At 43.9% G+C, this 22,759-nt stretch overlaps 2 protein-coding genes across 2 annotated transcripts in view; one reads left to right on the forward strand and one right to left on the reverse strand.

Moving 5' to 3' along the window:
• The window catches only part of LOC121584521 (acetyl-CoA carboxylase 2), a 45,267-nt gene extending 37,160 nt beyond the window's left edge, over window positions 1-8,107 (forward strand). Inside the window, exons 42-52 of the mRNA XM_041900441.2 lie at window positions 204-347; window positions 598-718; window positions 952-1,048; window positions 1,438-1,534; window positions 3,052-3,187; window positions 3,477-3,654; window positions 3,883-3,995; window positions 4,283-4,437; window positions 6,405-6,575; window positions 6,812-6,948; window positions 7,116-8,107. Coding sequence (XP_041756375.1) covers window positions 204-347; window positions 598-718; window positions 952-1,048; window positions 1,438-1,534; window positions 3,052-3,187; window positions 3,477-3,654; window positions 3,883-3,995; window positions 4,283-4,437; window positions 6,405-6,575; window positions 6,812-6,948; window positions 7,116-7,242 — 1,476 coding nt within the window. The 3' untranslated portion in view covers window positions 7,243-8,107. The remainder of the gene's footprint in view (window positions 1-203; window positions 348-597; window positions 719-951; window positions 1,049-1,437; window positions 1,535-3,051; window positions 3,188-3,476; window positions 3,655-3,882; window positions 3,996-4,282; window positions 4,438-6,404; window positions 6,576-6,811; window positions 6,949-7,115) is intronic.
• Window positions 8,108-8,798: 691 nt separating this feature from the next.
• On the reverse strand, window positions 8,799-18,815 carry LOC121584522 (forkhead box protein N4). The gene is made up of 10 exons (XM_041900442.1): window positions 17,928-18,815; window positions 17,132-17,232; window positions 13,607-13,791; window positions 13,001-13,113; window positions 12,758-12,868; window positions 12,269-12,396; window positions 11,934-12,030; window positions 11,479-11,686; window positions 10,675-11,070; window positions 8,799-10,524 (listed from the first exon to the last, which is right to left on the reverse strand). Exons 2-10 carry the CDS (start codon window positions 17,209-17,211, stop codon window positions 10,265-10,267), a joined length of 1,578 nt encoding a protein of 525 aa, XP_041756376.1. The 5' UTR covers window positions 17,212-17,232; window positions 17,928-18,815; the 3' UTR covers window positions 8,799-10,264.
• Between the last annotated feature and the right edge of the window lie 3,944 nt (window positions 18,816-22,759).

Below are 22,759 nucleotides of genomic sequence, written 5' to 3' on the forward strand. Positions count from 1 at the left end.
GTCAAAAGACTGTTTTTAACTAAAATACCCCTTTAAGGAGTCTCATATTTCATAAATAGTGAAACTATTTTAAATAACCATTCATGTTTTCTGCTTTTCAACCACTTGGGACTGTTGCGTAGCATCTGAACCAGATGAATGTAATCCACTGGATATGTGGGGTATTTTCAGTGTCATTGACAGTAGAGCTGTTTTCATTGCAGGTCCTGGGCCGAGAGGTGTACACCTCCAACAACCAGCTGGGAGGCGTCCAGATCATGCACAACAACGGGGTGACACACAGCACAGTGCCCGATGACTTTGAGGGCGTTTTCACCATCCTCCAGTGGCTCTCCTTTATGCCAAAGGTACATTTGAAGAAGAGAAAGAACATCCTAGCCTGGTCCCAGATTTGAGCCCATATTCATAAAGCTTCTCATAGTAGGGCTGATCTAGGATCAGGTCCCCCTAGATCAGCACTTCTACTCTGAGATGCCAAGTTGGCAAGACAGCACAAACAGATCTGGGACCAGGCTAAAGATGTCCCATAAGAGGTCGAACTCGGCCGACCAACCCCCAGATAGAAGATCTCAGAACATTGTTCTACTCTGGTTTCAGAACAAGCACTCTCCGGTGCCGGTGATCCCACCCAAGGACTCAGTGGAGAGGGAGATTGAGTTCACCCCCACCAAGGCTCCCTATGACCCCCGCTGGCTACTGGCCGGGAGGCCCCACCCCAGTGAGACACACACTCTGCAGCATACATACATAACCCTCTTAACTCTGCCCAGATTCTATTTCCCCCTGAGTTGACAGACATGGATATGTCCTTATCATTTTGAATCCACGGTGTAGTGTACTGTGTTTTGAATCGAACCAAAACCAAAACTGTATTTAAAGTGCATTAAAAAAATTAAATACAATTTACATATTAATGTGGAAGACTAAATAAACTCTGTTTGTGCTGTTTAGCTGTAAAAGGAGCCTGGCAGAGTGGATTCTGTGACCATGGCTCCTTCATGGAGGTAATGGGGTCTTGGGCCCAGACAGTAGTGGTAGGCAGAGCCAGGTGAGTGTACTGTACACACATACACACAATAGCAACTTGTAATCGTATAATTAATTCTGTGATAGAAATGCTTACAGAAGACATATGGGTAAAACTTTACTTAAAGTCTGCAGGTACAATGCATTATGATGCAGTTATAAAGCATTTTAAGACTTTTCTAATAATAATCTCATAATAATCCTTACTAAATACCAGCCATTTTGAGTCAGTTGAAAGCTTTTGATACATAGAGAGAGAGACATAACATTTGAAGTGTTATTATATGACATTATAAAGGCCCATACATCTTTACAATATGTAAAGCATAATACCTGCAGGATATGGAATCACTGAAATGTTAGCGCTCGGAATGCAGATTGCCAACTAACTTGTAACAAAAAACACCACAGGTTAGGAGGGATTCCTATTGGTGTCATCGCTGTGGAAACACGCACCGTTGAGGTGGCTATCCCGGCCGATCCAGCCAACTTGGACTCTGAGGCCAGAGTGAGTGGCTTAGTGTCCACATTGTACACTGAGTGTACAAAACATTAGGAACAACTGCTCTTTCCATGACATAGACCGACCAGGTGAATCCAGGTGAACGCTATGATTCCTTATTGATGTCACCTGTTAAATCCACTTCAATCAGTGTAGATGAAGGGGAGGAGACAGGTTAAAGAAGGATTTTTAAGCCTTGAGACAATTGAGACATGGATTGTGTATGTGTGAAATTCAGAGGGTGAATGGGCAAGACAAAAGATTTAAGTGCCTTTGAACGGGGTATGGTAATAGGTTCCAGGCGCACCGGTTTGAGTGTATCAAGAACTGCACCGCTGCTGGGTTTTTAATGCTCAACAGTTTCCTGTGTATATCAAGAATGGTCCACCACCCAAAGGACACCCAGCCAACTTGACACAACTGTGGGAAGCATTGGAGTCAACATGGGCCAGCATCCCTGTGGAACGCTTTCGACACCTTGTAGTCCATGCCCTGACAAATTGAGGCTGTTCTGAGGGCAAAATGGGGTGCAACTCAATATTAGGAAGGTGTTCAAGTTTAATGTCACATGCACAAGTACAGTGAAATGCCTTTCTTGCTAACTCAAAACCCAACAATGCAATAATTAATAACAATGTATTACTACAAAAAAACACATGAGAAATAAGAACAGGTAATATGAAATACACAATAAAGTAAGCATACTATATACAGGAAATATTTAAAAAGTCAGTTCCAATACCATATTTACAATGTGCAGGGATACTGGAGTGATGGTGGTAGAAATGTATAGAGGTAAGAGGACTAGGCAACAGGCTATAAGATAAACAGAGTAGCAGCAGCTTGTATGTGAGTGGGTGTGCGAGTGTTTAGAGTCAGTATAAATGTATGTGCATATGATGTTAGAGTGAGAAAATGATGGAGTGACTGTGTGTGTGCATAGAGACTGCAAAGATTTGAAATAAAAGGTCAATAAAGATACAAGGTAAACTCAGATAGTCCATGCTATTTTGTTATCTATTTATCAGTCGTATTGCTTGGGGATAGAAGCTGTTCAAGAGCCTGTTGGTGCCAGACTTGATACACTGGTATCGCTTGTCGTGCGGCAGCAGAGAAAATAGTCTATGGCTTGGGTGGTTGGAGTCTTTGATGATTTTCCGGGCCTTCTTTTCAAACCGCCTGATATAGAGGTCCTGGATGGCAGGGAGCTCTGATATAGAGGTCCTGGATGGCAGGGAGCTCTGATATAGAGGTCCTGGATGGCAGGGAGCTCGGACCCAGTGATGTACTGTCCGCACAACCCTCTAATGTTTTTGTGCACTCAGTGTATGTTGTGTGCTTTAATGATTATGTAATGAACCTGCTTGTGTCATATGCCAAGGCGACCTGTTAATAAGCCATCATTAATAAAGTTTTGATGCCTTTGATCATTTAGAAAAGGGAAACATGATCTGACAAGGTAACACAGACTCATACGACAGCTGCAGCAGAGTGTAACATCCCTCTTTGTGTGTCTCTCTCAGCTGGTGCAACAGGCTGGCCAGGTGTGGTTCCCGGACTCAGCCTTCAAGACGGCACAGGCCATCCGTGACTTCAACCGCGAGCGGCTGCCTCTGATGGTGTTCGCTAACTGGAGAGGCTTCTCTGGGGGAATGAAGGGTACGGACTGGCCAACCTGGGTTCAAATACTATATAAAATAATTTCACATACTGTATCTGTGCTTGATTGAGCTTGCCTGTTGCAAGGGGACCAATAGAAAAGTCTAAAGAAGTGCAAGGAATGCCCATCTGGCAGATTAAAGCAAACGCTCAAAATATTAAAACATTTCAAATAGTATTTGAACCCAGGTCTGGTACTGACTGGAACACTCACTGCCACTGAAACACCCCAACATTTATAGAATCAAATAAAACCACAACTGCACGTCCGTTTCTCTATCTCTCTCAGACATGTATGACCAGGTGCTGAAGTTCGGTGCCTACATTGTGGATGGCCTGCGTGAGTTTCGCCAGCCCGTTTTGATCTACATCCCGCCGCACGCCGAGCTGAGAGGGGGATCCTGGGTGGTGATCGACCCCACCATCAACCCTCTGTGCATGGAGCTCTACGCAGACAGGGAGAGCAGGTGGGCCTTTTTACATTTACACAGGAGAGAAGCTTCCCAGCAATGTGAATGAGCTGCTCTCTTACCCTCTCTCTCTCTCTCTCTCTCTCTCTCTCTCTCTCTCTCTCTCTCTCTCTTCCTTCCGCTCTTCTCTACCCGCCCCTTCTTATCTTCCCTCTCCTCTTCTCTCCCTCTCTTCTCCCCTCTCTCTCTCTCTCTCTCTCTCCACCTCTCCCACTCTCTGTCCAGGGGTGGTGTGCTCGAAGCAGAGGGCACTGTTGAGATCAAGTATCGTAGGAAAGACTTGTTGAAGACCATGCGCCGAATCGACTCAGTCTACGCCGTTCTGGCTGAACAGCTTGGTAAACAGCTTGGTAAACTCTTACAACAGTACCTGTAGTTCCACCCATAATATGTACAATAGGCATAATGTTTTATTTTCTTTAGCATTATAACAATTGTTGAAGTTTTGCCATGTCTAGAGTCAAAGGGGTTCGTCAACCCTTCGGAAAAACAGCTGGGTCATTAGGCACCAAACGAAAAGAAACAGACTGAAACAGGACAAGACTACCTGGATTGTCCAATAAGAAACACAAATGTTCCGCTTTCCATTGGAGACACTGGCTGATAAATCCTCTTGACTGGCCAGGTACACCGGAGCTGACGGACAAACAGCGGCGGGACCTGGAGGCTAAGCTGAGTGCCAGAGAGGAGTTCCTACTGCCCATTTACCACCAGGTGGCAGTGCAGTTTGTGGACCTCCACGACACTCCCGGGAGGATGCAGGAGAAGGGTGCCATCACGGTAAGAAACAACTTTCCTCCCAGTGTTTTGCAACAACACTCTGTGTTATGATAGTCAATGAAACAAGGGAAGGTGCCAGAGCCAACACTGCAAAGCAAAATAAAGTTGAAGGAGAATACAAAGGGAGCACAAGGGCTGGCAGGAGATGTGTGATGCCCGGTCCTATTCTCTGTACCTGCAATGGGACCCTCCCTCTCACTCTATTGTCTGTGTAACCCGGTGGTGGTGTATGTAACCCGGTGGTGGTCTACGTAACCCGGTGGTGGTCTGTGTAACCCGGTGGTGGTCTATGTAACCTGGTGGTGGTGTATGTAACCCGGTGGTGGTGTATGTAACCTGGTGGTGGTGTATGTAACCCGGTGGTGGTGTATGTAACCCGGTGGTGGTCTACGTAACCCGGTGGTGGTGTATGTAACCCGGTGGTGGTCTGTGTAACCCGGTGGTGGTCTATGTAACCCGGTGGTGGTCTGTGTAACCCGGTGGTGGTCTGTGTAACCCGGTGGTGGTCTGTGTAACCCGGTGGTGGTCTATGTAACCCGGTGGTGGTCTATGTAACCCGGTGGTGGTGTATGTAACCCGGTGGTGGTCTACGTAACCCGGTGGTGGTGTATGTAACCCGGTGGTGGTCTATGTAACCCGGTGGTGGTCTGTGTAACCTGGTGGTGGTGTATATAACCCGGTGGTGGTCTATGTAACCTGGTGGTGGTGTATGTAACCCGGTGGTGGTGTATGTAACCCGGTGGTGGTCTATGTAACCTGGTGGTGGTGTATGTAACCCGGTGGTGGTCTGTGTAACCCGGTGGTGGTCTGTGTAACCCGGTGGTGGTGTATGTAACCCGGTGGTGGTCTGTGTAACCTGGTGGTGGTCTGTGTAACCCGGTGGTGGTGTATGTAACCTGGTGGTGGTGTATGTAACCCGGTGGTGGTGTATGTAACCCGGTGGTGGTGTATGTAACCTGGTGGTAACCTGGTGGTGGTCTGTGTAACCCGGTGGTGGTGTATGTAACCTGGTGGTGGTGTATGTAACCCGGTGGTGGTGTATGTAACCCGGTGGTGGTGTATGTAACCTGGTGGTGGTGTATGTAACCCGGTGGTGGTGTATGTAACCCGGTGGTGGTGTATGTAACCCGGTGGTGGTCTGTGTAACCCGGTGGTGGTGTATGTAACCTGGTGGTGGTGGTGTATGTAACCCGGTGGTGGTCTACGTAACCCGGTGGTGGTGTATGTAACCCGGTGGTGGTCTGTGTAACCCGGTGGTGGTGTATGTAACCTGGTGGTGGTGTATGTAACCCGGTGGTGGTGTATGTAACCCGGTGGTGGTCTATGTAACCCGGTGGTGGTGTATGTAACCCGGTGGTGGTGTATGTAACCCGGTGGTGGTCTATGTAACCTGGTGGTGGTGTATGTAACCCGGTGGTGGTGTATGTAACCCGGTGGTGGTCTATGTAACCTGGTGGTGGTGTATGTAACCCGGTGGTGGTGTATGTAACCCGGTGGTGGTCTACGTAACCTGGTGGTGGTCTGTGTAACCCGGTGGTGGTCTGTGTAACCCGGTGGTGGTGTATGTAACCCGGTGGTGGTCTACGTAACCCGGTGGTGGTCTGTGTAACCCGGTGGTGGTCTGTGTAACCCGGTGGTGGTGTATGTAACCCGGTGGTGGTGTATGTAACCCGGTGGTGGTCTACGTAACCTGGTGGTGGTCTGTGTAACCCGGTGGTGGTCTGTGTAACCCGGTGGTGGTGTATGTAACCCGGTGGTGGTGTATGTAACCCGGTGGTGGTCTACGTAACCTGGTGGTGGTCTGTGTAACCCGGTGGTGGTCTGTGTAACCCGGTGGTGGTGTATGTAACCCGGTGGTGGTGTATGTAACCCGGTGGTGGTCTGTGTAGCCCGGTGGTGGTATGTGTAATCCGTTGGTGGTCTATGTAAACCAGTTCTGGTCTATGTAACCCGGTGGTCGCATGCAGGACGTCCTGGACTGGAAGAACGTGCGGAGCTTCTTCTACTGGCGTCTGCGGCGCCTCCTGCTGGAGGGCGTGGTGAAGTGTGAAGTCCTGCAGGCCAACCGGGAGCTGAGTGACGGCCACATCCAGTCCATGCTGCGCCGCTGGTTTGTGGAGACAGAGGGCACGGTCCAGGTATGGATGTCACAACGTAATGTCTCTGTTCATGTGATACAAGTGGTGTTATGCTATTGTAGTGTAGCAGCCCTGTCTGAAACATGTAATCCCAATTGTCACCCTCTGAACATAAGGAGTTATTTTTGGTCCAATGTTTAAGATGTTGGGTTACTGCGTGGGAGATACAATCTATTTCACTTCAATCCATTGTGTGTAGAAGTGTTTTAGAATGAGGTTCTGTGCCACATTTCCAGGCATACCTTTGGGACCACAATAAAGCTGTGGTGGAGTGGCTGGAGAAACATTTGACCAAAGAGGACGGCACACGATCGGCCATCAGAGAGAACATCAAGTACCTGAAGAGGGACCACGCCTTAAAACACATCTGCAGGTACACACACACACACACACACACACACACACACACACACACACACACACACACACACACACACACACACACACACACACACACACACACACGCACTTGAATGTACTGTGTGCATATGCTGGCAACTACCAGTAATCCTATTGTGTATACTGTGTCTGTTATTCTAGCCTGGTGCAGGCCAACCCTGAGGTGACCATGGACTGCATCATCCACATGAGCCAGACCATCACTCCGTCCCAGAGGGCCAAGATTTCCCACCTGCTGGCCACGATGGACGGCACGGTCCCCAGTTAAACTCCAGGTCTGAGCTGAGCTGCCCGACGCCATACGCAGGAAATCCCTGTAGTTGTAGCATAGGAGAGAGACTAGAGAAGTAGACCTGTGGAGTTTGGACCCCAAGGCCAGTATCTGTTCCGGTGCCTCCTACCTTCTATTGTAATCAGGTGAGATAATAAAGCTAAGAAGACTAAAGCTTGTCTTTTTCTCAGGGGTAGGGCTAGTTAGTGCTACACACACACACTGTAACCAGGCACAGCAGAGATTCACCCTGCCACTATATACTGCACATGTACTATATGCTGTGCTTAGGATGTTCCATGCAGGCCTGGGTTCAAATACTATCTCAGATCATTTCAAATACTGTATCTGAGCTTGATTGAGCTTGCCTATTCCAAAATTATCAAAGTTACAAACCCCACCGACCTGACACTACAGGCAGGCTAAAGAACGGTCTGGTTCCATGTAGCTGTTGACATTGCTGTGATCAGAGGGAACCAGCACTACTCGTTAGCATTTCAAATTCACATTATCAATAGGATGGGAAAACCCATATGTTTGAAAAATGTAACATCTTAAAACTTTAACTGAATAGATTGGTCCATGGGCCTTTTTGTCAGTATTCTAATAAATATTCTCATTGCTAACCTTTGAATGTATGGCAGCCTGTACGACAGGGAATTTTCTGTTTTCTTTCCCTAATTAAACCAAAGATGAGTTTTTATGTCAGTATAGTCCTTAAAAGACTAATCGTGTACAATTTGAAAGTCAAGTAATAGCTTTTTTTTAACTTACCACCAGTGTTTATTCTTGTGCCCTTGAATTTCATTCATTGTATTATCGGTGTTTGACAGAATTAGAAATACACCTGTGTTTTTCCTGAGTCATTTCATTTGTATTTTTTTGTTGTCAATTGCTAGGTTTCCATCCAATTGGCAACAGGTTTTCATGTGAATATTCTAAAATGCGCATGAAAACAATATGTGCATTTTCCCACCAGAGATGTGTTACCATCAAATTGACTTGTTGCGGATAGAAGGCTGTGTGTGATGAGGTGTGCACAAAAAAATCACTTTTGCTGTTAAATTCCCATTTACCGAAAAAAAAAAAAATACAGTGTTTAATGGATTTCCATAGTATTTTCAACTCTACTGATGGTTTTGTGACAAAACAAATTGCGTTGTATAGCGAATGTGCCCATTCTGGTCTTGGCACATGCGCTCTAGCCAACAGCTGGCAGATACAGTGCGGGTATAGCCAACATGATGAGATTATTATGGACAAAAAGAGCCAGATTTATTTTTATTTGTCAAACGGCAGCCAAGCATCAATCATCATGTCACCAGAATAAGACCCTCGATATTTATTGGAAAGGAACATCAAGCTCATCACTGTGTACTTTCACCACCCTGTGAAATTCATAATAATGTATTTAATCTGTAGCCTAATAAACGGCATGCTTTCCTGAGTCGTAGTGGGAGGATCACACAACAGGTCATCACGTGACTCCAAGTTTACTTTGATATGATGGTTATTATATTAATATTTTCGCATAAAGGCATTTCCACCGCCATTTCTCGCATAATACATTTTACAGACACAAAAAGAACCCACCTTGTCTAGCGTATTTTGTTTTGTCGACATTTGTAAAGTTTACTTACAAATGTGTGGTTTCCATCAGGCCTGTCATCACCTGTTTTATCCAACATGTACTTTACTGGCATAAAAAGGGTGGATGGAGACCTGGTTACTGATGGTGTATACCAGAGTCTGGCTGAACAATCTAAATGCCAGTAGATAAATTCCCACCTATAGTATTTGTACGGTGCTCATTTGGAAGAAATGGACACTAAAGAAGACCATGATTTATGATAACTTGTTGTATGTGATATGAATACATGTACATGTTTTCATTGTGTTTTATATAATGCTATTTGTTGCTTAAACTCAGGTGAACAGGGGCAGACAATGGTACAATGGATAAATGACAAAATTGTAACCAAGAGACCCCAACCTGTTCTCCTGCTGTTGCCTTCAACAAAATACCAGATATCCATTTCAAATTGTGTCAATAATATATGTAAAATATCTGCTATTTACTGTACATTACCCTAATAAGAGGGAAAGTAAATAAATGTAATGAATATATTTTCAGCAAGAAACTGAAACTGATTTACCCAGTGTGATTTTATTATTTTTGCGTAATTTTACAGTACATGTAGCCTGACATCCTTTAGTCATAAAGAATCATGTGAATAATTCAATTAATATTATGAATTCAGAATTTGACTAATTTTAGCATATTTTCCAATGCTGAACTTTGTAAAATGGTCTACAAATGCTGTTATGACAGATTTTGATATTGGTGTTTTGGAATGTATGGGGAAACACTGTTTAAGAAACAAAAGCTTTTCCGTGGAGATAGAAGGGATTTGAAACATACAAATATATACAGTAAACAGTGTTTGATAAATTCCTCCCTTTCTCCAATATAAATAAAACATTACAGTAATACTTCCTAGCATGATACAGACAACAGATAAAGAACAGGGAACTAACAGTACCATGGTAAGGCTTACAAACACAGGAATGCCAATGGTACAATAACTAGCAGATGGTAAGTTAGTAGTTGGTGTACTACAGGGCAGGACAGTTCTTGAGTCTTTGCTTGGCAAAGTTCCACCAGAGATGTCCGTATATTTTAGTCAATTTGCTCCCAATTTCAGTTTTCCTCTTAGCCACCATTGGTTACTCCTCTTGCTTACAGTATATGTGTGTGGTTTTAAAATGATTTTGATCAAATCAAATCAGTCTCCAAACGAACCTCTTTCTCCCATCTGAGGTAGTGGCTTGGAGACGGCAACACAAGTTGCACTGTCATTGTGGACAGAGAATACCAATGGGGGGGGTTGGTGCCAGGAGTGGGATTGACAAGTAGAGCCACTGTGCCAAAAAAAAAGCTATTTTGATTCTGTTGGTGATGCATCAGCACAGCTCTATCTTTTAACTTCCACTCTGTGGTTGGGATGTTTTCATTTCATTAAAGCAGGGCAGTGATGGGCTTGCTGTTGCCTGGTGTGCCCATGTACTGGGAGGAGAGGGCATCCAGGGCGGCGTATGAGGTGAACAGGCCCGTCGCCTGCAGGTCTGAGAAGGGCATGCTGCCTCCGCTGGAGACAGGAGGGAGGCTGCCAGTCATAGTGCCCAGGTCACAGTCAGACAAACGCAGGGGAGAGTTACTGAAGGTGCCCAATGCCTCCAGATTAAAGCTGTCGTCTTTCATCTCCTCCCACAGGTTACCTGAGGACAGAATAAACTAATTTTGTCACGTCACTGGTCATCACTGCTTCTAAGAGACAAGAAAATGGCCAACTGCCATGCAAAGTAACATTGGTTTGCGGATTGTTAAAACAGTATATCATGTTGTTACTAGGTACAATAGCTACCCACCTTGTAGAGCAAAGTCCATGATGCTGGGGTCCAATGCGTCCACCTCTGCGTTGACGTCACCATGGAGACTGTAGAAGTCATGAGGCTGCTTGCCGGGATGCTCGGTGGCGAGGGGGCTGTGTGAGAGGTCAGGAACGGTGTGGAGTGGGGGTGTCTGGGCGGGGGACACCGGGGCCAGCCTGGCCTGGGCATGGGCCTGGAGCTGGGCATGAAGCTGGTGGTGCTGGTGCATGGGCAGGCACTGCAGGGACAGGGTGACCACGGGCTGGGGCTGCATCTGGCCCGGGACAGGCAGTGATAGGCCGGACAGACAGCTGGGGAGACGGGTCATCCCGGGGTCCATGGGCTTTCGTCTGCAGCTCTCTGGCCGGTCCGTTATCAGCTTGTCCAACTCATCTGACAGAGAGAGAAAAACAGTGAAGTTTAGCAACTGATGACAGACTGATGACTGTCCATTTAAAACAAAAAACTTAGCAGATTCTTTCTCTGTGATGCTGCTTATCGCAGCCCACAGAAATGTAGCATGTTAGTGTCGATTGGAACATAGCCAACTGTACTGTAGCCATGACAGTTGCCACATTGACATGGGGGAATAATCATCTTCATTGGTGGTGGGTCGTGTCCTTCATTGATGGGCCGTGTTCAATAGAGCACACAAAGGATTTTTAAAAACATTTAGCAAAGGAAAAGGAAAATGAGTCCAGGTTGTTCCTCCCGGTTTCAGTCCCTTTTCTTTTCTTTTGTGACTAATGAACAGGACCCAGGTTATGTGTGAATAGGCCTCAGTCAGCCCTGTGGTCTCACCTGGGTTGGCCATGCTGCGACGGATGGCTGGCAGGTCCTTGCGCTTCCACTTCTGCATCTCCTCCTCCATCTTGTCGATCTTGGCCGGGTTCAGGGCCCAGAGGCAGCCCTTACGCGAGGAGCCGCTCATCTTGTTCTCCACCTTCTCAAAGCACTTGTTTAGAGACAGGTTGTGCCGAACTGAGTTCTTCCATCCGTCTGGTGCTGTCTTCAGGGAAAACAAACACAAGGAGAGGAAGGAGACCTTTAGACGACTCACTAAACACAGTGCTTACTTCCATGCAATATCTCTGCTTCCCCAATCCCTATTGAATATTAGGCCAGTTTTCTGGACCCAGTCCTGGACTAAAAAGCATTTTCAATTGTGATTCTTCATTGAGCATGCTTTTTAGTCCAGGGTTAGGCTTAAACTGGGCCCGAGAAACCAGCCCTTAGAGGATCTGCTCAAGTCTTACCTTAAAGTAGGGGAAATGCTCCTTCATAAAGCTGTAGATCTCGCTGACGGGGAGACTGCCCGTCTTGCTGTTCTTCAGAGCCATAGCAATCAAACAGCTGAGGATGGATCATAGTAGCAAGACAATATTACCGTTTAGTTATAAATCTAGGAAGTAAATGCATTACATGCGGTTGATAATTAGACCAGGGTCATGTTTATTAGGCACCAAAGTGAAGAAAATGGACTGAAACAGGGAACTACCTGAACTTGTCATTTTCCGTTGTGTGCCCTAATGAATATGACCCAGGTAATACAATACTACTGTAATGCCCCTTGGCCCAGGGGTAAGTTCACCTGTAGGAGTAGATGGGCTTGGGGAAAGACTTGGGCTGTAGGTCCTGGTTTTGTGGAGCCAAGCGCGGCTGTGTGAACAGGCTCTGGTTGTTGAAGGAGACATTGCTATAGAGCCCAGCAGGAGAACACTGAGAGAAAATGAGAGAACAATCTAGAATATTTGTATTGTGTATTATTTTCACCTTATAAATTTTTTTGTTGTCGTTTTAATTAATGCCATCTAAACATCAAACCCTTAATCAGCAGTAGGCCGGAAACTAATAGAGTAATCTCTAACACTACATTATACCCATGTAGTAACGCTGTAATTACTCTAGTAACAATACTATATTAATAGGTTGTTACATTGTCATTTAGTTATACACTGTTTGCTCTTATAACTGGATAGTAACACTAAATACTCTAACAATACTATATAATTATATGTAACAATTAATGTCTAATTCACAAACTGTATCCACAGCCCAGTTGTAGTGATGACGTAGTTACCTGCTGGCTAGCCTGGGTCAGAGTGAACACTTGTTGGGCTGTAGGTTGGTAGACAGAGGCAGGGCATTGGTACCCCGGGGAGGGCTGCCCATTCATGGAGAATGGAGACATCTGTGGAATAGACCCAGGGCAAGTTTAGTATATTTACTATATGATTTACTTTAGCTAGAGTATAAACATTGATTAATAAAACAGTTTGGATAAATGATTTTTAAAAATTAAATGTCAGGATGCATAACTTACATTTCCGCTGTGGGCGGTGATGACGTTAATTCCCAGGGGGCTGTGCTGCATGTTGCTCTGTAGGTGGATCATGGCTCCCTGTCCCCCTGTCATGGTCATGTTGTTCAGCTGAGCTGTGAGGAAGGAAGCAGTACAAAATCCAGGTCAGTCTCCAATCTCCAATACTTTAGAAATGCATCCTTCCTTCCTCACTTCCTCGAGGTAAGCACAAGTGATTGGATAGGGCTGAGCAAGGCTACCACGCTATTACTTTCAACAATCCAACCATTCGGATATATGATTGGGCTTCAAGGAAGATAAGAAGGAAGGATGCATTTGTAAAGCATGTAAACAGGGCCCATGGCCCTATCATGTATCAGCATAGGCCCAGGTCTGTATCCCCTTATACTGTACTTTAATAATTATATTGGTCTTGCCAGTCTCATTAGCCAGGTTGGCATTTATGTTTCCAACTGTAATAAAACTTTGGTCAATTTGTCCTCCTCAACATCAGAGCCCAGCAGCACTCCTGAACTATCCAATCAGAGCGTGTGTGTGGATTTGAAACGGTGCAGCCTCCCCCAATTGGTGTGTGTGTGTCTGTGTGTGCGTGTGTGTGTGTCTCACCTGTCTGCTGTTCCAGCAGGTTGCCCCCCTGCCCCTGGGAAGGCCCGTTGAAGTCTCCTCCGCCACCACCATGACCATCGGCCATCTGCTGCAGCCGGGGAACGTCTACAGATGTGAGCCAAGACAGAGACTGAAGTTCCCCAGGGAGATCCTCTCGAAGCTGGGAGGGGTCTGTGGTCAGAAGTCTTCAGGGACGGGACACAAGCAACACAACCACTCAGATACACAGCCTAGCATACAACTGTAGGTTATATCCAGACCTGGTTTTCAAATACTAGTTGAAATCATTGTTGCCATGGAAGCAATATTTTTTTTTTTTAAAGTTCAAACCCCAAAACAAATGTGTAAGTACCCGCTTTATAAATAGTATTCGAACCCAGGTCTGGTTATATCTAAGGCAAATATACAGGACACAGACTGAACAGATATTTATTCCATTAAACCTATAGTAATACATTCAACATTGGAGTGGGAGAAGTGAAAATGAATCATAATCCAGGAGTATTATCTTATCTGGGATTTACCACAAGTAGATTATAGACAGCTTTTTGATTAGCTAATTACTGTAATAGTAACATTATGGATAAAAAGCCAACATTCTCAGCATTATTAATCCCTCTTCAGTAACTTGCTTGTGACCTTCCTCATCAACAATTTTAATGGTCTCATCTACTTCCTGAGTTTTGGGAAATACAAATAAAAAAATACAAAAGTGATCACTAGATTTGCAACATAACCACCACCTAATGAGGATTTAGTATTGTCTACAATTAATTCCCATACCTGCGTACAATATTGGTTAAGATTTACTGCTTAATTTCTGCTTAATCAGGGCATGGGGTGCCAATCAGCTTTTGCTCATTATTTATGTTAATACAGGAGGGCTCTGCGGGGAGAAAAGAGAAGAATCCTCTTGAATCCTCTCCAGTCGTCTCTGCACACACTTACTGTAGAATACTTCAGTAATTGGGGTCGCTATGACAACACTCACTATTCAGTTACTTTGTGGGTCTGGACACTGTAGGATCCCCCGCTCCCCACCCCATCCCAACTGCAAACAAAATCACCCCTACATCAGGTGACTACAATCTCCCTCTACCCATTGGCTGAATCATAAGTAAACAGCGCATGAGATCATTTGAAAATATGGGAGAGCGGCACATGTCGCTCTGCAACAGTTGGCCTTGTCTATTGAAAAATGATCACCTATTGTGTCCCAAACGACAAATCTGTCCGGTGGCACGTGGCTCTATTGTTTCCCCCCAGACCCTTCCTTGATTGTCTCTGCCGTTTTTTTTTTTTTTTTACCAGCCCTTGCATTAATCTGTTGGAATGACAGCCCTCATACAAGAGGGACAAATAGGATGCCATCTGCTTCCCTGTCCCTTTCCACCCTCTCCCCTCACACTATCCCCCCTCCCTCCACCCAGAAGGGCAGTAGACGGGGCCCTAGGGGCCTGGGGGGAGGAGGGTGGGGTTGTTGGAGGTCAGGCCACACTGCTCACTCAGCCTGTCACCTGAATAAATTACATAATTTCACCCAGAGCTTTGCCTTGGCACAAGGTTTTGGACACCTTGACTGCATGTGCTAGTAAAGGCTTGTGAATAACCGTCCATTTCAAAGCAGAGTGACAGATGCTCCTGTGAAACTATACACCACAGACAACACCACAGACAACACCACAGACAACACCAGAGACACCTATTTCTACTTGAGATTTGTAGTATGAGCTCCTCATACCCCCCAAAAAAGACACATGCACACGTGCCTACTTACACGACACACACACACACACACACACACACACACACACACACACACACACACACACACACACACGCGCTCTCTCTCTCTCTCTTAAAAACACACACACACACAAAAAACTAAAAATATTTGCCTCACCAGCAGCAACCCTGAGTTAAGGCTAAATCCAAATAGGTAAAACACATTTTAGAGAGCACTAGTTCCAATGGAAGCATATACCAACAAGATTACTATTTTGGTCTTCAGGGATGTTAAACTCAATACAACCTAACATGATTTGCCACTTACCTTGGCTGTAGTCAGATCCCCAAGACAGTTTTGGGGATATGTATTTTGTTTATTTTACTTAGGTATTTGATAGTCATTGTGTTTTGTCAGTATCAACATAGGGCCCCATACATTCTGAAATATGTCTAAAACACCTTACAAACAGACCAATCCAACTCATATTACAGTAGTATCCTTTCCGGAAGGACATGTCTGAACTTTATTGGGGTTCAAACCACTTTTGAATGTTGTCATTGTGTTGCATCAAATCAAAATCTGCAAGTGGATTAGGCCTATAACATGATAACGCAACTTTTCAAAAATCTAATGCAGACACGACCTTCAGAAAGGGTACATTTGTAATATAGGATTTGGGTGTTTGTATGGTGTGTTGGGCACATTTTCTAAATGAATGAGGAATTGACTACAACCAAGGTACAAAAATCATGTTAGGTTGTATTTGAGTAGAACATGAACATCCCTTTAACGATTAGTGGGATTTGATCAAAACATTTAAACACGATTGGAAACAGTCATAGCCTATATAACACATATTTTATATGTAAAACTCATGAGCACACATTCTTCATGCTTATTCATGCATCTCTAGGCCTAGGCCAATCACCATAAATATTTGTACAGCAATTAGGATGCCCCTCCCCTTTACACCCCCCACTTAACCCACAATAAAGAGCATGTTCAACGAGGCATGGCATGTTCATCTATAGTGTCCCCCGTCTAGCACAAGTCGCACCAGCTTTCCCAGAGGTTCAATACTACACAGACCCCACTCCCACCTCCTTCTAATTGAGAGCCACTTCTCCTCGCTAGTGACCCGGAGAGCCCCATCTCCCCCTTGGAGCCAGCGGGCCAAGAGGCTCAGTCTCACTGTGTGCCGGCAGCGGGAGTGTAAACAGAGCTGATGGTTTCTGACAGATCAATTCAGACAAAATCATTTATTCTTTCTGTTTTTTCCTTCCCCTTTTTCATACACCCCCTCCCTTCACTGAAAGGGCTGTCCGTCTACCGTTGGATTAAAAATACAGTATAGGGAGATTTTGGAAAACATATCTTGGAGTTGTCTTTATACACCTTATGGAACAGCGGGGACTGTGAAGCAACACAAACATAGACACATGCATACAAACACACGATAACATACGCACTTTACACACATGTACACATGGATTTTGTGTTATAGATATGTGGTAGTAGAGTAGAGGCCTGAGGGCACACACTTAATATGTTGTGAAATATGTTATGAATGTATTGTAATGTTTTTAAAATGTATAACTGCCTTAATTGTGTTGGACCCCAGGAAGAGTAGCTGCTGCCTTGGCAGCAGCTAATGGGGATCCATAATAAATACAAATACAAATATCTGAACATTTTGAATCATATTTTCATATTTTTTGTTAAGTGTAGCCAACTTTACAAAGATACAACATTGATCAAAAACCTTATATCATTACAATTCACAAATCCAGTCTTACCTGTAGTCTTGTGGAGAGGGATGATGACCTAAATGTTCTAGAATTCCTGACATCCTGGACGTAATTCCACTTTCTATCATTTCCTGGGATATTTGATAATGCTGCAACAAGGAAAAAGTGCTTCTGCATAAGACATCTAGCCGTCAATACTTAATGTAATTTAGGCCTAGACCTATTTCTGTTTTAAAAACTGACATAACAATTTGAATTCCTTTTAGTTTCCTTGTTTTGTCTACTCATTATATAGGCTATTATACTGACCTTTAGATAAATAAAATATTAGCACATCAAACAGACTACTTATGGAGGAAAATAAGCTTATTATATATATTTCTTAATCATATAGGCTACAATGAATGTGCTCTAAAAACAATCTGAATCTGATTAGGACCAGTTAATAACAATACTGATATAAGCTAATGACAATCATATCCGCTATCATGGCAAAAACATAACAATTGCAAATTAAAATAGACAACAAACAATACTTTTGTGATTTTTTTTATACACAAGTTACAGGTGTATTCTCAGTTCACATATGTAGGCCTATGCTTCAAATAAATATAACATTGACGTTTTACAATATAGAAAACAAATTGATTGCTTTTCTATTTATTTTGCCGTTTTTTAAAAACGACTTGCTGTGGAATCCCAAAATATGGCAGCGTTTCCCACTCTTACTGAAAATGACTTAAAAACGAAACGTCTTCTAATTTAAATAATCCCCTCTCACTGAAAGTCTCAAAACTATTTGCTGACATTCATCCTTGTAATACCGAAAAAAGTAAAGTCTTACCTGTTTAGGATAATCTGCAGAAAAATGTAGTTGTTGACGAGCCCGTGTAGCCTACTGTGTTTTCACTGTGCTGCACTTGTTTCCCAAAAACCGTTTTTAAATTTCCCTCTCTGGAGCTGTCCAGCAGACTGTCATGCGCAATAGGCCTACCTACCTCAACCTAGCCTCTTGTTGCTCAAGGGGCAGGATCCCAAGGGTTTGACAGCTGCTGCCAATGTAACAATTTGTAATTGACTTCCGTGGAAGACGGTACACCATCCGAATGGACAAAAAAAAATATGCAGTCTGTTCGCACTATTGCATTTAGACCTAGGCTAGTACTTCCTTTAATAACTGTGATTGTGCAGTTTCTGGATAAACGACCCTGAATTTGAGAAAGGATGGTTTCAAAACAATAAAACACACTATAGCTGCAGCCACTCAGTCTATCCAATATTGTTGACAATTGACATTGTACGGAGACATATGGTAGCCTACTTGTGTGGTACTTTTTGTTAGTCAGCTAAAATAAATTGTTTGGTCATGATCGAGGCGCAGGTGCGCTTTTGATGCGTCGCTATAGCCTACAATACACAACACAAATGCATCACTTTGCCCAGTCTTAATTGGAAATCAGCGCTAGATAGAAAAAAAAACAATGATGTAAATAAAAAACAAATGTGAAAAAATAAGAGGAATAACTGATTAAGAAAAATGTAGTCCTATAGCATATTTGTACCCTATACAATTTCCCTTCGATATAATGTCCAGTCCTCCCAAGTTCCAGTTTTCAAGTATTCCAACAATAGTCGTTATTACAGACCTTCGACTGGTGGTGTCTATCGCTACTTGTGAGCGTCTGAAACTGAATGAATGTGAATTAAAAGGCGAGTGCTTGCAGACAATTTGTTTCCCCGCCGCTGCACCCGCGTCTTTCTCCGCACAACAGCGGGAAAAATAGGCTGGGAGGCGCGCAGGGGAGGTAAAGGGAGCCAAGGAAACAACAGGGCTGCAAAGTTGACACTTGTCAGAAGAGATTTGAGTTGGTGATGTCAACCTGTGTTATGGGACACAGTATTTCGACTTCAGTCTTAGCCTACTTTAGGTGACAATAAAAATTGGAAGCAATAGGCTCGTATGGGCTAAACTGCTAAGGACAACTACTTAGGAAAGGTGGACAAGTTTTCTATTTCACTGTTATTTTGGTGGGTTTACCAACTTTACAATATGTTGTCCACGTTCACATACACAACTAGAATTTGAGAGACCTATAAGAGTAAAATTCCCAACCGGAAATTAACACAAATTCCTCTAAGCCTGTGGGGATAGAGCCAATGAACGCAGTGTCAACCCTTGGGACACCACAGATGGTAAATCACGCTGTCGCAATGGACACAATCAATGATTACATGCATGAACGTAACGGACAAAATAAGAGCTTCCCCAAATATCCAGAAAATCGAGGTCCTAGAGCCCGTGGGGTTACACTGTATTATTCACAGGGCTCTACTTAGATTATTTGCCGAGGGACCACAACCCCCTTCACTGCTTCAAGCATATCTAGTTTTTTTTTTTATAGTCTGACCATTCTATTGTCTTCCTATAGCTCTTGCATAAATATGTAACAATGTTATCTCTACAGGCTTTTTTATATTATTATGTTAAGAGAGAGGAAAAAATATGTGGAGAGAAATTATTTTGAGATACATAATTTGAGAAAGTGAAAAAATATGTTGAGCAAGAGAAAGAAAGATGCACTGTAGTGTCACAATGGTAAATGTAACAAAACATTTACAGCTCTGCTTGTGTGTTTACAGGCTGATGTCATTTTGACTGTGACATTGCTCTCTCAATGGATTTCAGAAGTGGTTACATTAGTTACATTATACTGATTAAGGATTGGAGTCTGTGACATACAGTACAGCCAAGGCAATCAACCAGGGCCCATATTCATAAAGTATCTCAGAGCAGAAGTGCGTAGACAGGGGGGACCTTATCCTAGATCAGCACTCCTAGTCTTAGATGCTTTAAGAACACGGACCCAGATCACTAGATCCCCCTACACAAGTAAAGTCACCACTGTCTGCATCAGAAAAGGATGTCCCAGTAAACGACTGCCTGTTCAGAGAATACAGTGATGACATTCTCTCTTGTGCCTTTGCTCAGGAATAATGGGGAAACAGTGGGATTTGACCACTGAACCACGGTTCCATCAACACATATTGAAGTTTACACATTTGTTGTAATGGAGATGTTTTTGGAGTATCTACAAATCCTGGACACTACAGTAGGTCGACATCAGTGTCTGCTCTGACCATTGAAGATGAAAAAATAGGTGGTTGACCAGACATCTCTAGACTCTATCAGTACACCCAATTAGACATTGCAAGATGCTATTATGACATTATACTCATATTTATACTCAATTATGAAAAAGACAAAAACACTAAAAAGAGTTACAAAAAGTGACTGCCGCTAGTCCATCCATTCTGTTGTTCTAAAATGGTCTAGAGAGAGTGAAGATGGACTACTTCAGGACTGGCAATGAAGTTGTAATGGTGTAGGGTCAGGAGGACACTAAAAAAGCACCATTATGTATTTACTTTGAACCAGTCAGCTCTCAATATGCTCCAACACAGGCAGCTAGCTGTTAGCATCAGACAGAGAGGGAGCAGTGAAAGAGGTTGAACTGCAGGGGGGACTCTCTCGGACAGGCTTGATCTAAATTCTCTCTTACAGATTCAATCCCTCCTCTTCTATTTGACATGGCAGATGATGACAGTGCTCTGGGAGACTGCTGCATTGACCTAACATCTAAAAGTTGCTTCAGTTCCTCTGTCACAATGCTATTGTATTGGGAGATCACACACCCTCCATCTTTCAGCTTTAGCGAGATCAATGCGGTTGACCTTTGTGTGACCCGGGTCAAGACCAATCATGTGTGTTCTTTGGGGAGGACGGCCCTTTTCATAGGCTTAGAGCAGTGTTTCTTCATCCTGGTCCTGGGGACCCAAAGGCTTGCACATTGTAGTTTTTGCCATAGCGCTACACAGCTGATTGAAATGATCAATTGATCATCCAGTTTTGATGATTTGAATTAGGTGTGTAGTGCTAGAGCAAAAACATACATGTGCACTCCATTGGGTTCTCAGAACCAGGATTAACAAACACTGGCTAAGCAGTGTTTCTCAAACCTCTTCTCAGGGACCCCAATATGTTTCACAATTTTGTTGTAGCCCTGAACTAGCTCACCTGATTGACCTAGTCAAAGGCTTGATGATTAGTTGACAAGTTGAATCAGGTGTGCTAGCTCTGGAATAGATCAAATACATGGAACGGCTGGGATCCACGAGGAGAGGTTTGAGAACCACTGGCTTAGAGGGTAAGATGGAGAAAAAGTATCCTTCTCATTCACCAGTGATGCAATGCCAGGGTTGTGAGTGCGATTCCCATGTGGTCCAGTACGAGAACGTATGCACTCACTACTGTCATTCGCTCTTTATAAGAGCATCTGCTAAATTACTCAAATGACCAGGGCCCATTGGGCATAGTGCAATGGCCATAGTGCAAGGTCGACCAAGTTGGGAATAACTTTTGGTCACTTTTTCACCCTTATCCTTTGTGCCTTCCTGTTTCTCTGCATTGTGGATCTTTAAGTGGTGTAAAGGATATCATCACAGCTGAGCTGTATTCAGTGCTGTATAGTCAGGTTGTTCATACTAGCAAAGCGCATGCCCCGCCCACCTGAGGACCTGTATTTTTCAGTCAACTATTTCCTGTGTTTGAGGGGTGAAAAATCCACTTGTCAAGTGGCGTGTTTTCATAGATGCCAAGGGAAGCCAGGCTTCCCCCAAAAATGGGCCAATAAAATAAAAACATAAAATAATTTAGTCTCTGTGTTTCATCATTTTCCTTCACTTCACAAGAGGCTGAATGTATCTCACAGGAGAATGCATCCGAGCGATCGAAACAGTGCCCCTCTGTCTCTCTATGTGTAGGCCATCTCTGATGCTGTCTGGTCCAAACGAGTATGACATTGTTGCCACCCGTAGCACTGAAGAGAAGGGAAGCCAGCGAGCATCTGGCATCCCTTGACAAAAAAAGTATAAAAAATTAGCCAATCAGCTTTGAGCTAAACTGAGCGAGCTCAACTGTGAATGGTCCTGGCGCACAAAAAAAAGTGTCACGGGAAGCCAGCTTGGATTTGGCATCACTCCTATCAAATCCCATTGAGATCATACCTCATTGACAGAAAAACTTGAATTGTTGCATCTCAGGTGGATAGCTAGCCAGCTAGCTAAAATTGGCCCTTTCCTAAATTAGCCATGGATGGAGATAGGGATTTGGACTTGTGGTTTTACTTAATTCTCCATTCTGATCCAACCATTAATTCATACATTGTTGTGCCCCTGGCCTGGGAGGATGAAAGTTCAATACCTAGCTAGATGTAGAAGGCTAATGTTAACTAGCTAATGTTATCCATGAATGGAAGTTAGGCTAGGGAGCAAGCATTTTAGCCAGGTAGCCTAGGACAACAAAAAATAAAAGTGTGTACTGTATGACAGAGTGGTAGACCGTTTTGTCAACATGAAAGAGAGGAGGATGGCATTAGCGTTTCTCTATAAGTAGTGTGAGTCAACATGTTTTTCTACTATCAAGAACACGGCACACACACGCACGCAAGCACACAGAATTCAGAACCATGGACATCATATTTAGCTTAAGTTGATTGGACTAAATTGTTTTTGGTATCTTTTAGTTGTCACTGTATTAGACTAAGCATAGTTGATTTGATGATGTTGAAGTTGAAATGGTGCTGGAATAGTTGAGGCAGCTCCTGTTCTTTGCTACTT

The sequence above is a fragment of the Coregonus clupeaformis genome, chromosome 16 (assembly GCF_020615455.1).
Source record: "Coregonus clupeaformis isolate EN_2021a chromosome 16, ASM2061545v1, whole genome shotgun sequence".
Lineage (NCBI taxonomy): Eukaryota > Metazoa > Chordata > Actinopteri > Salmoniformes > Salmonidae > Coregonus > Coregonus clupeaformis.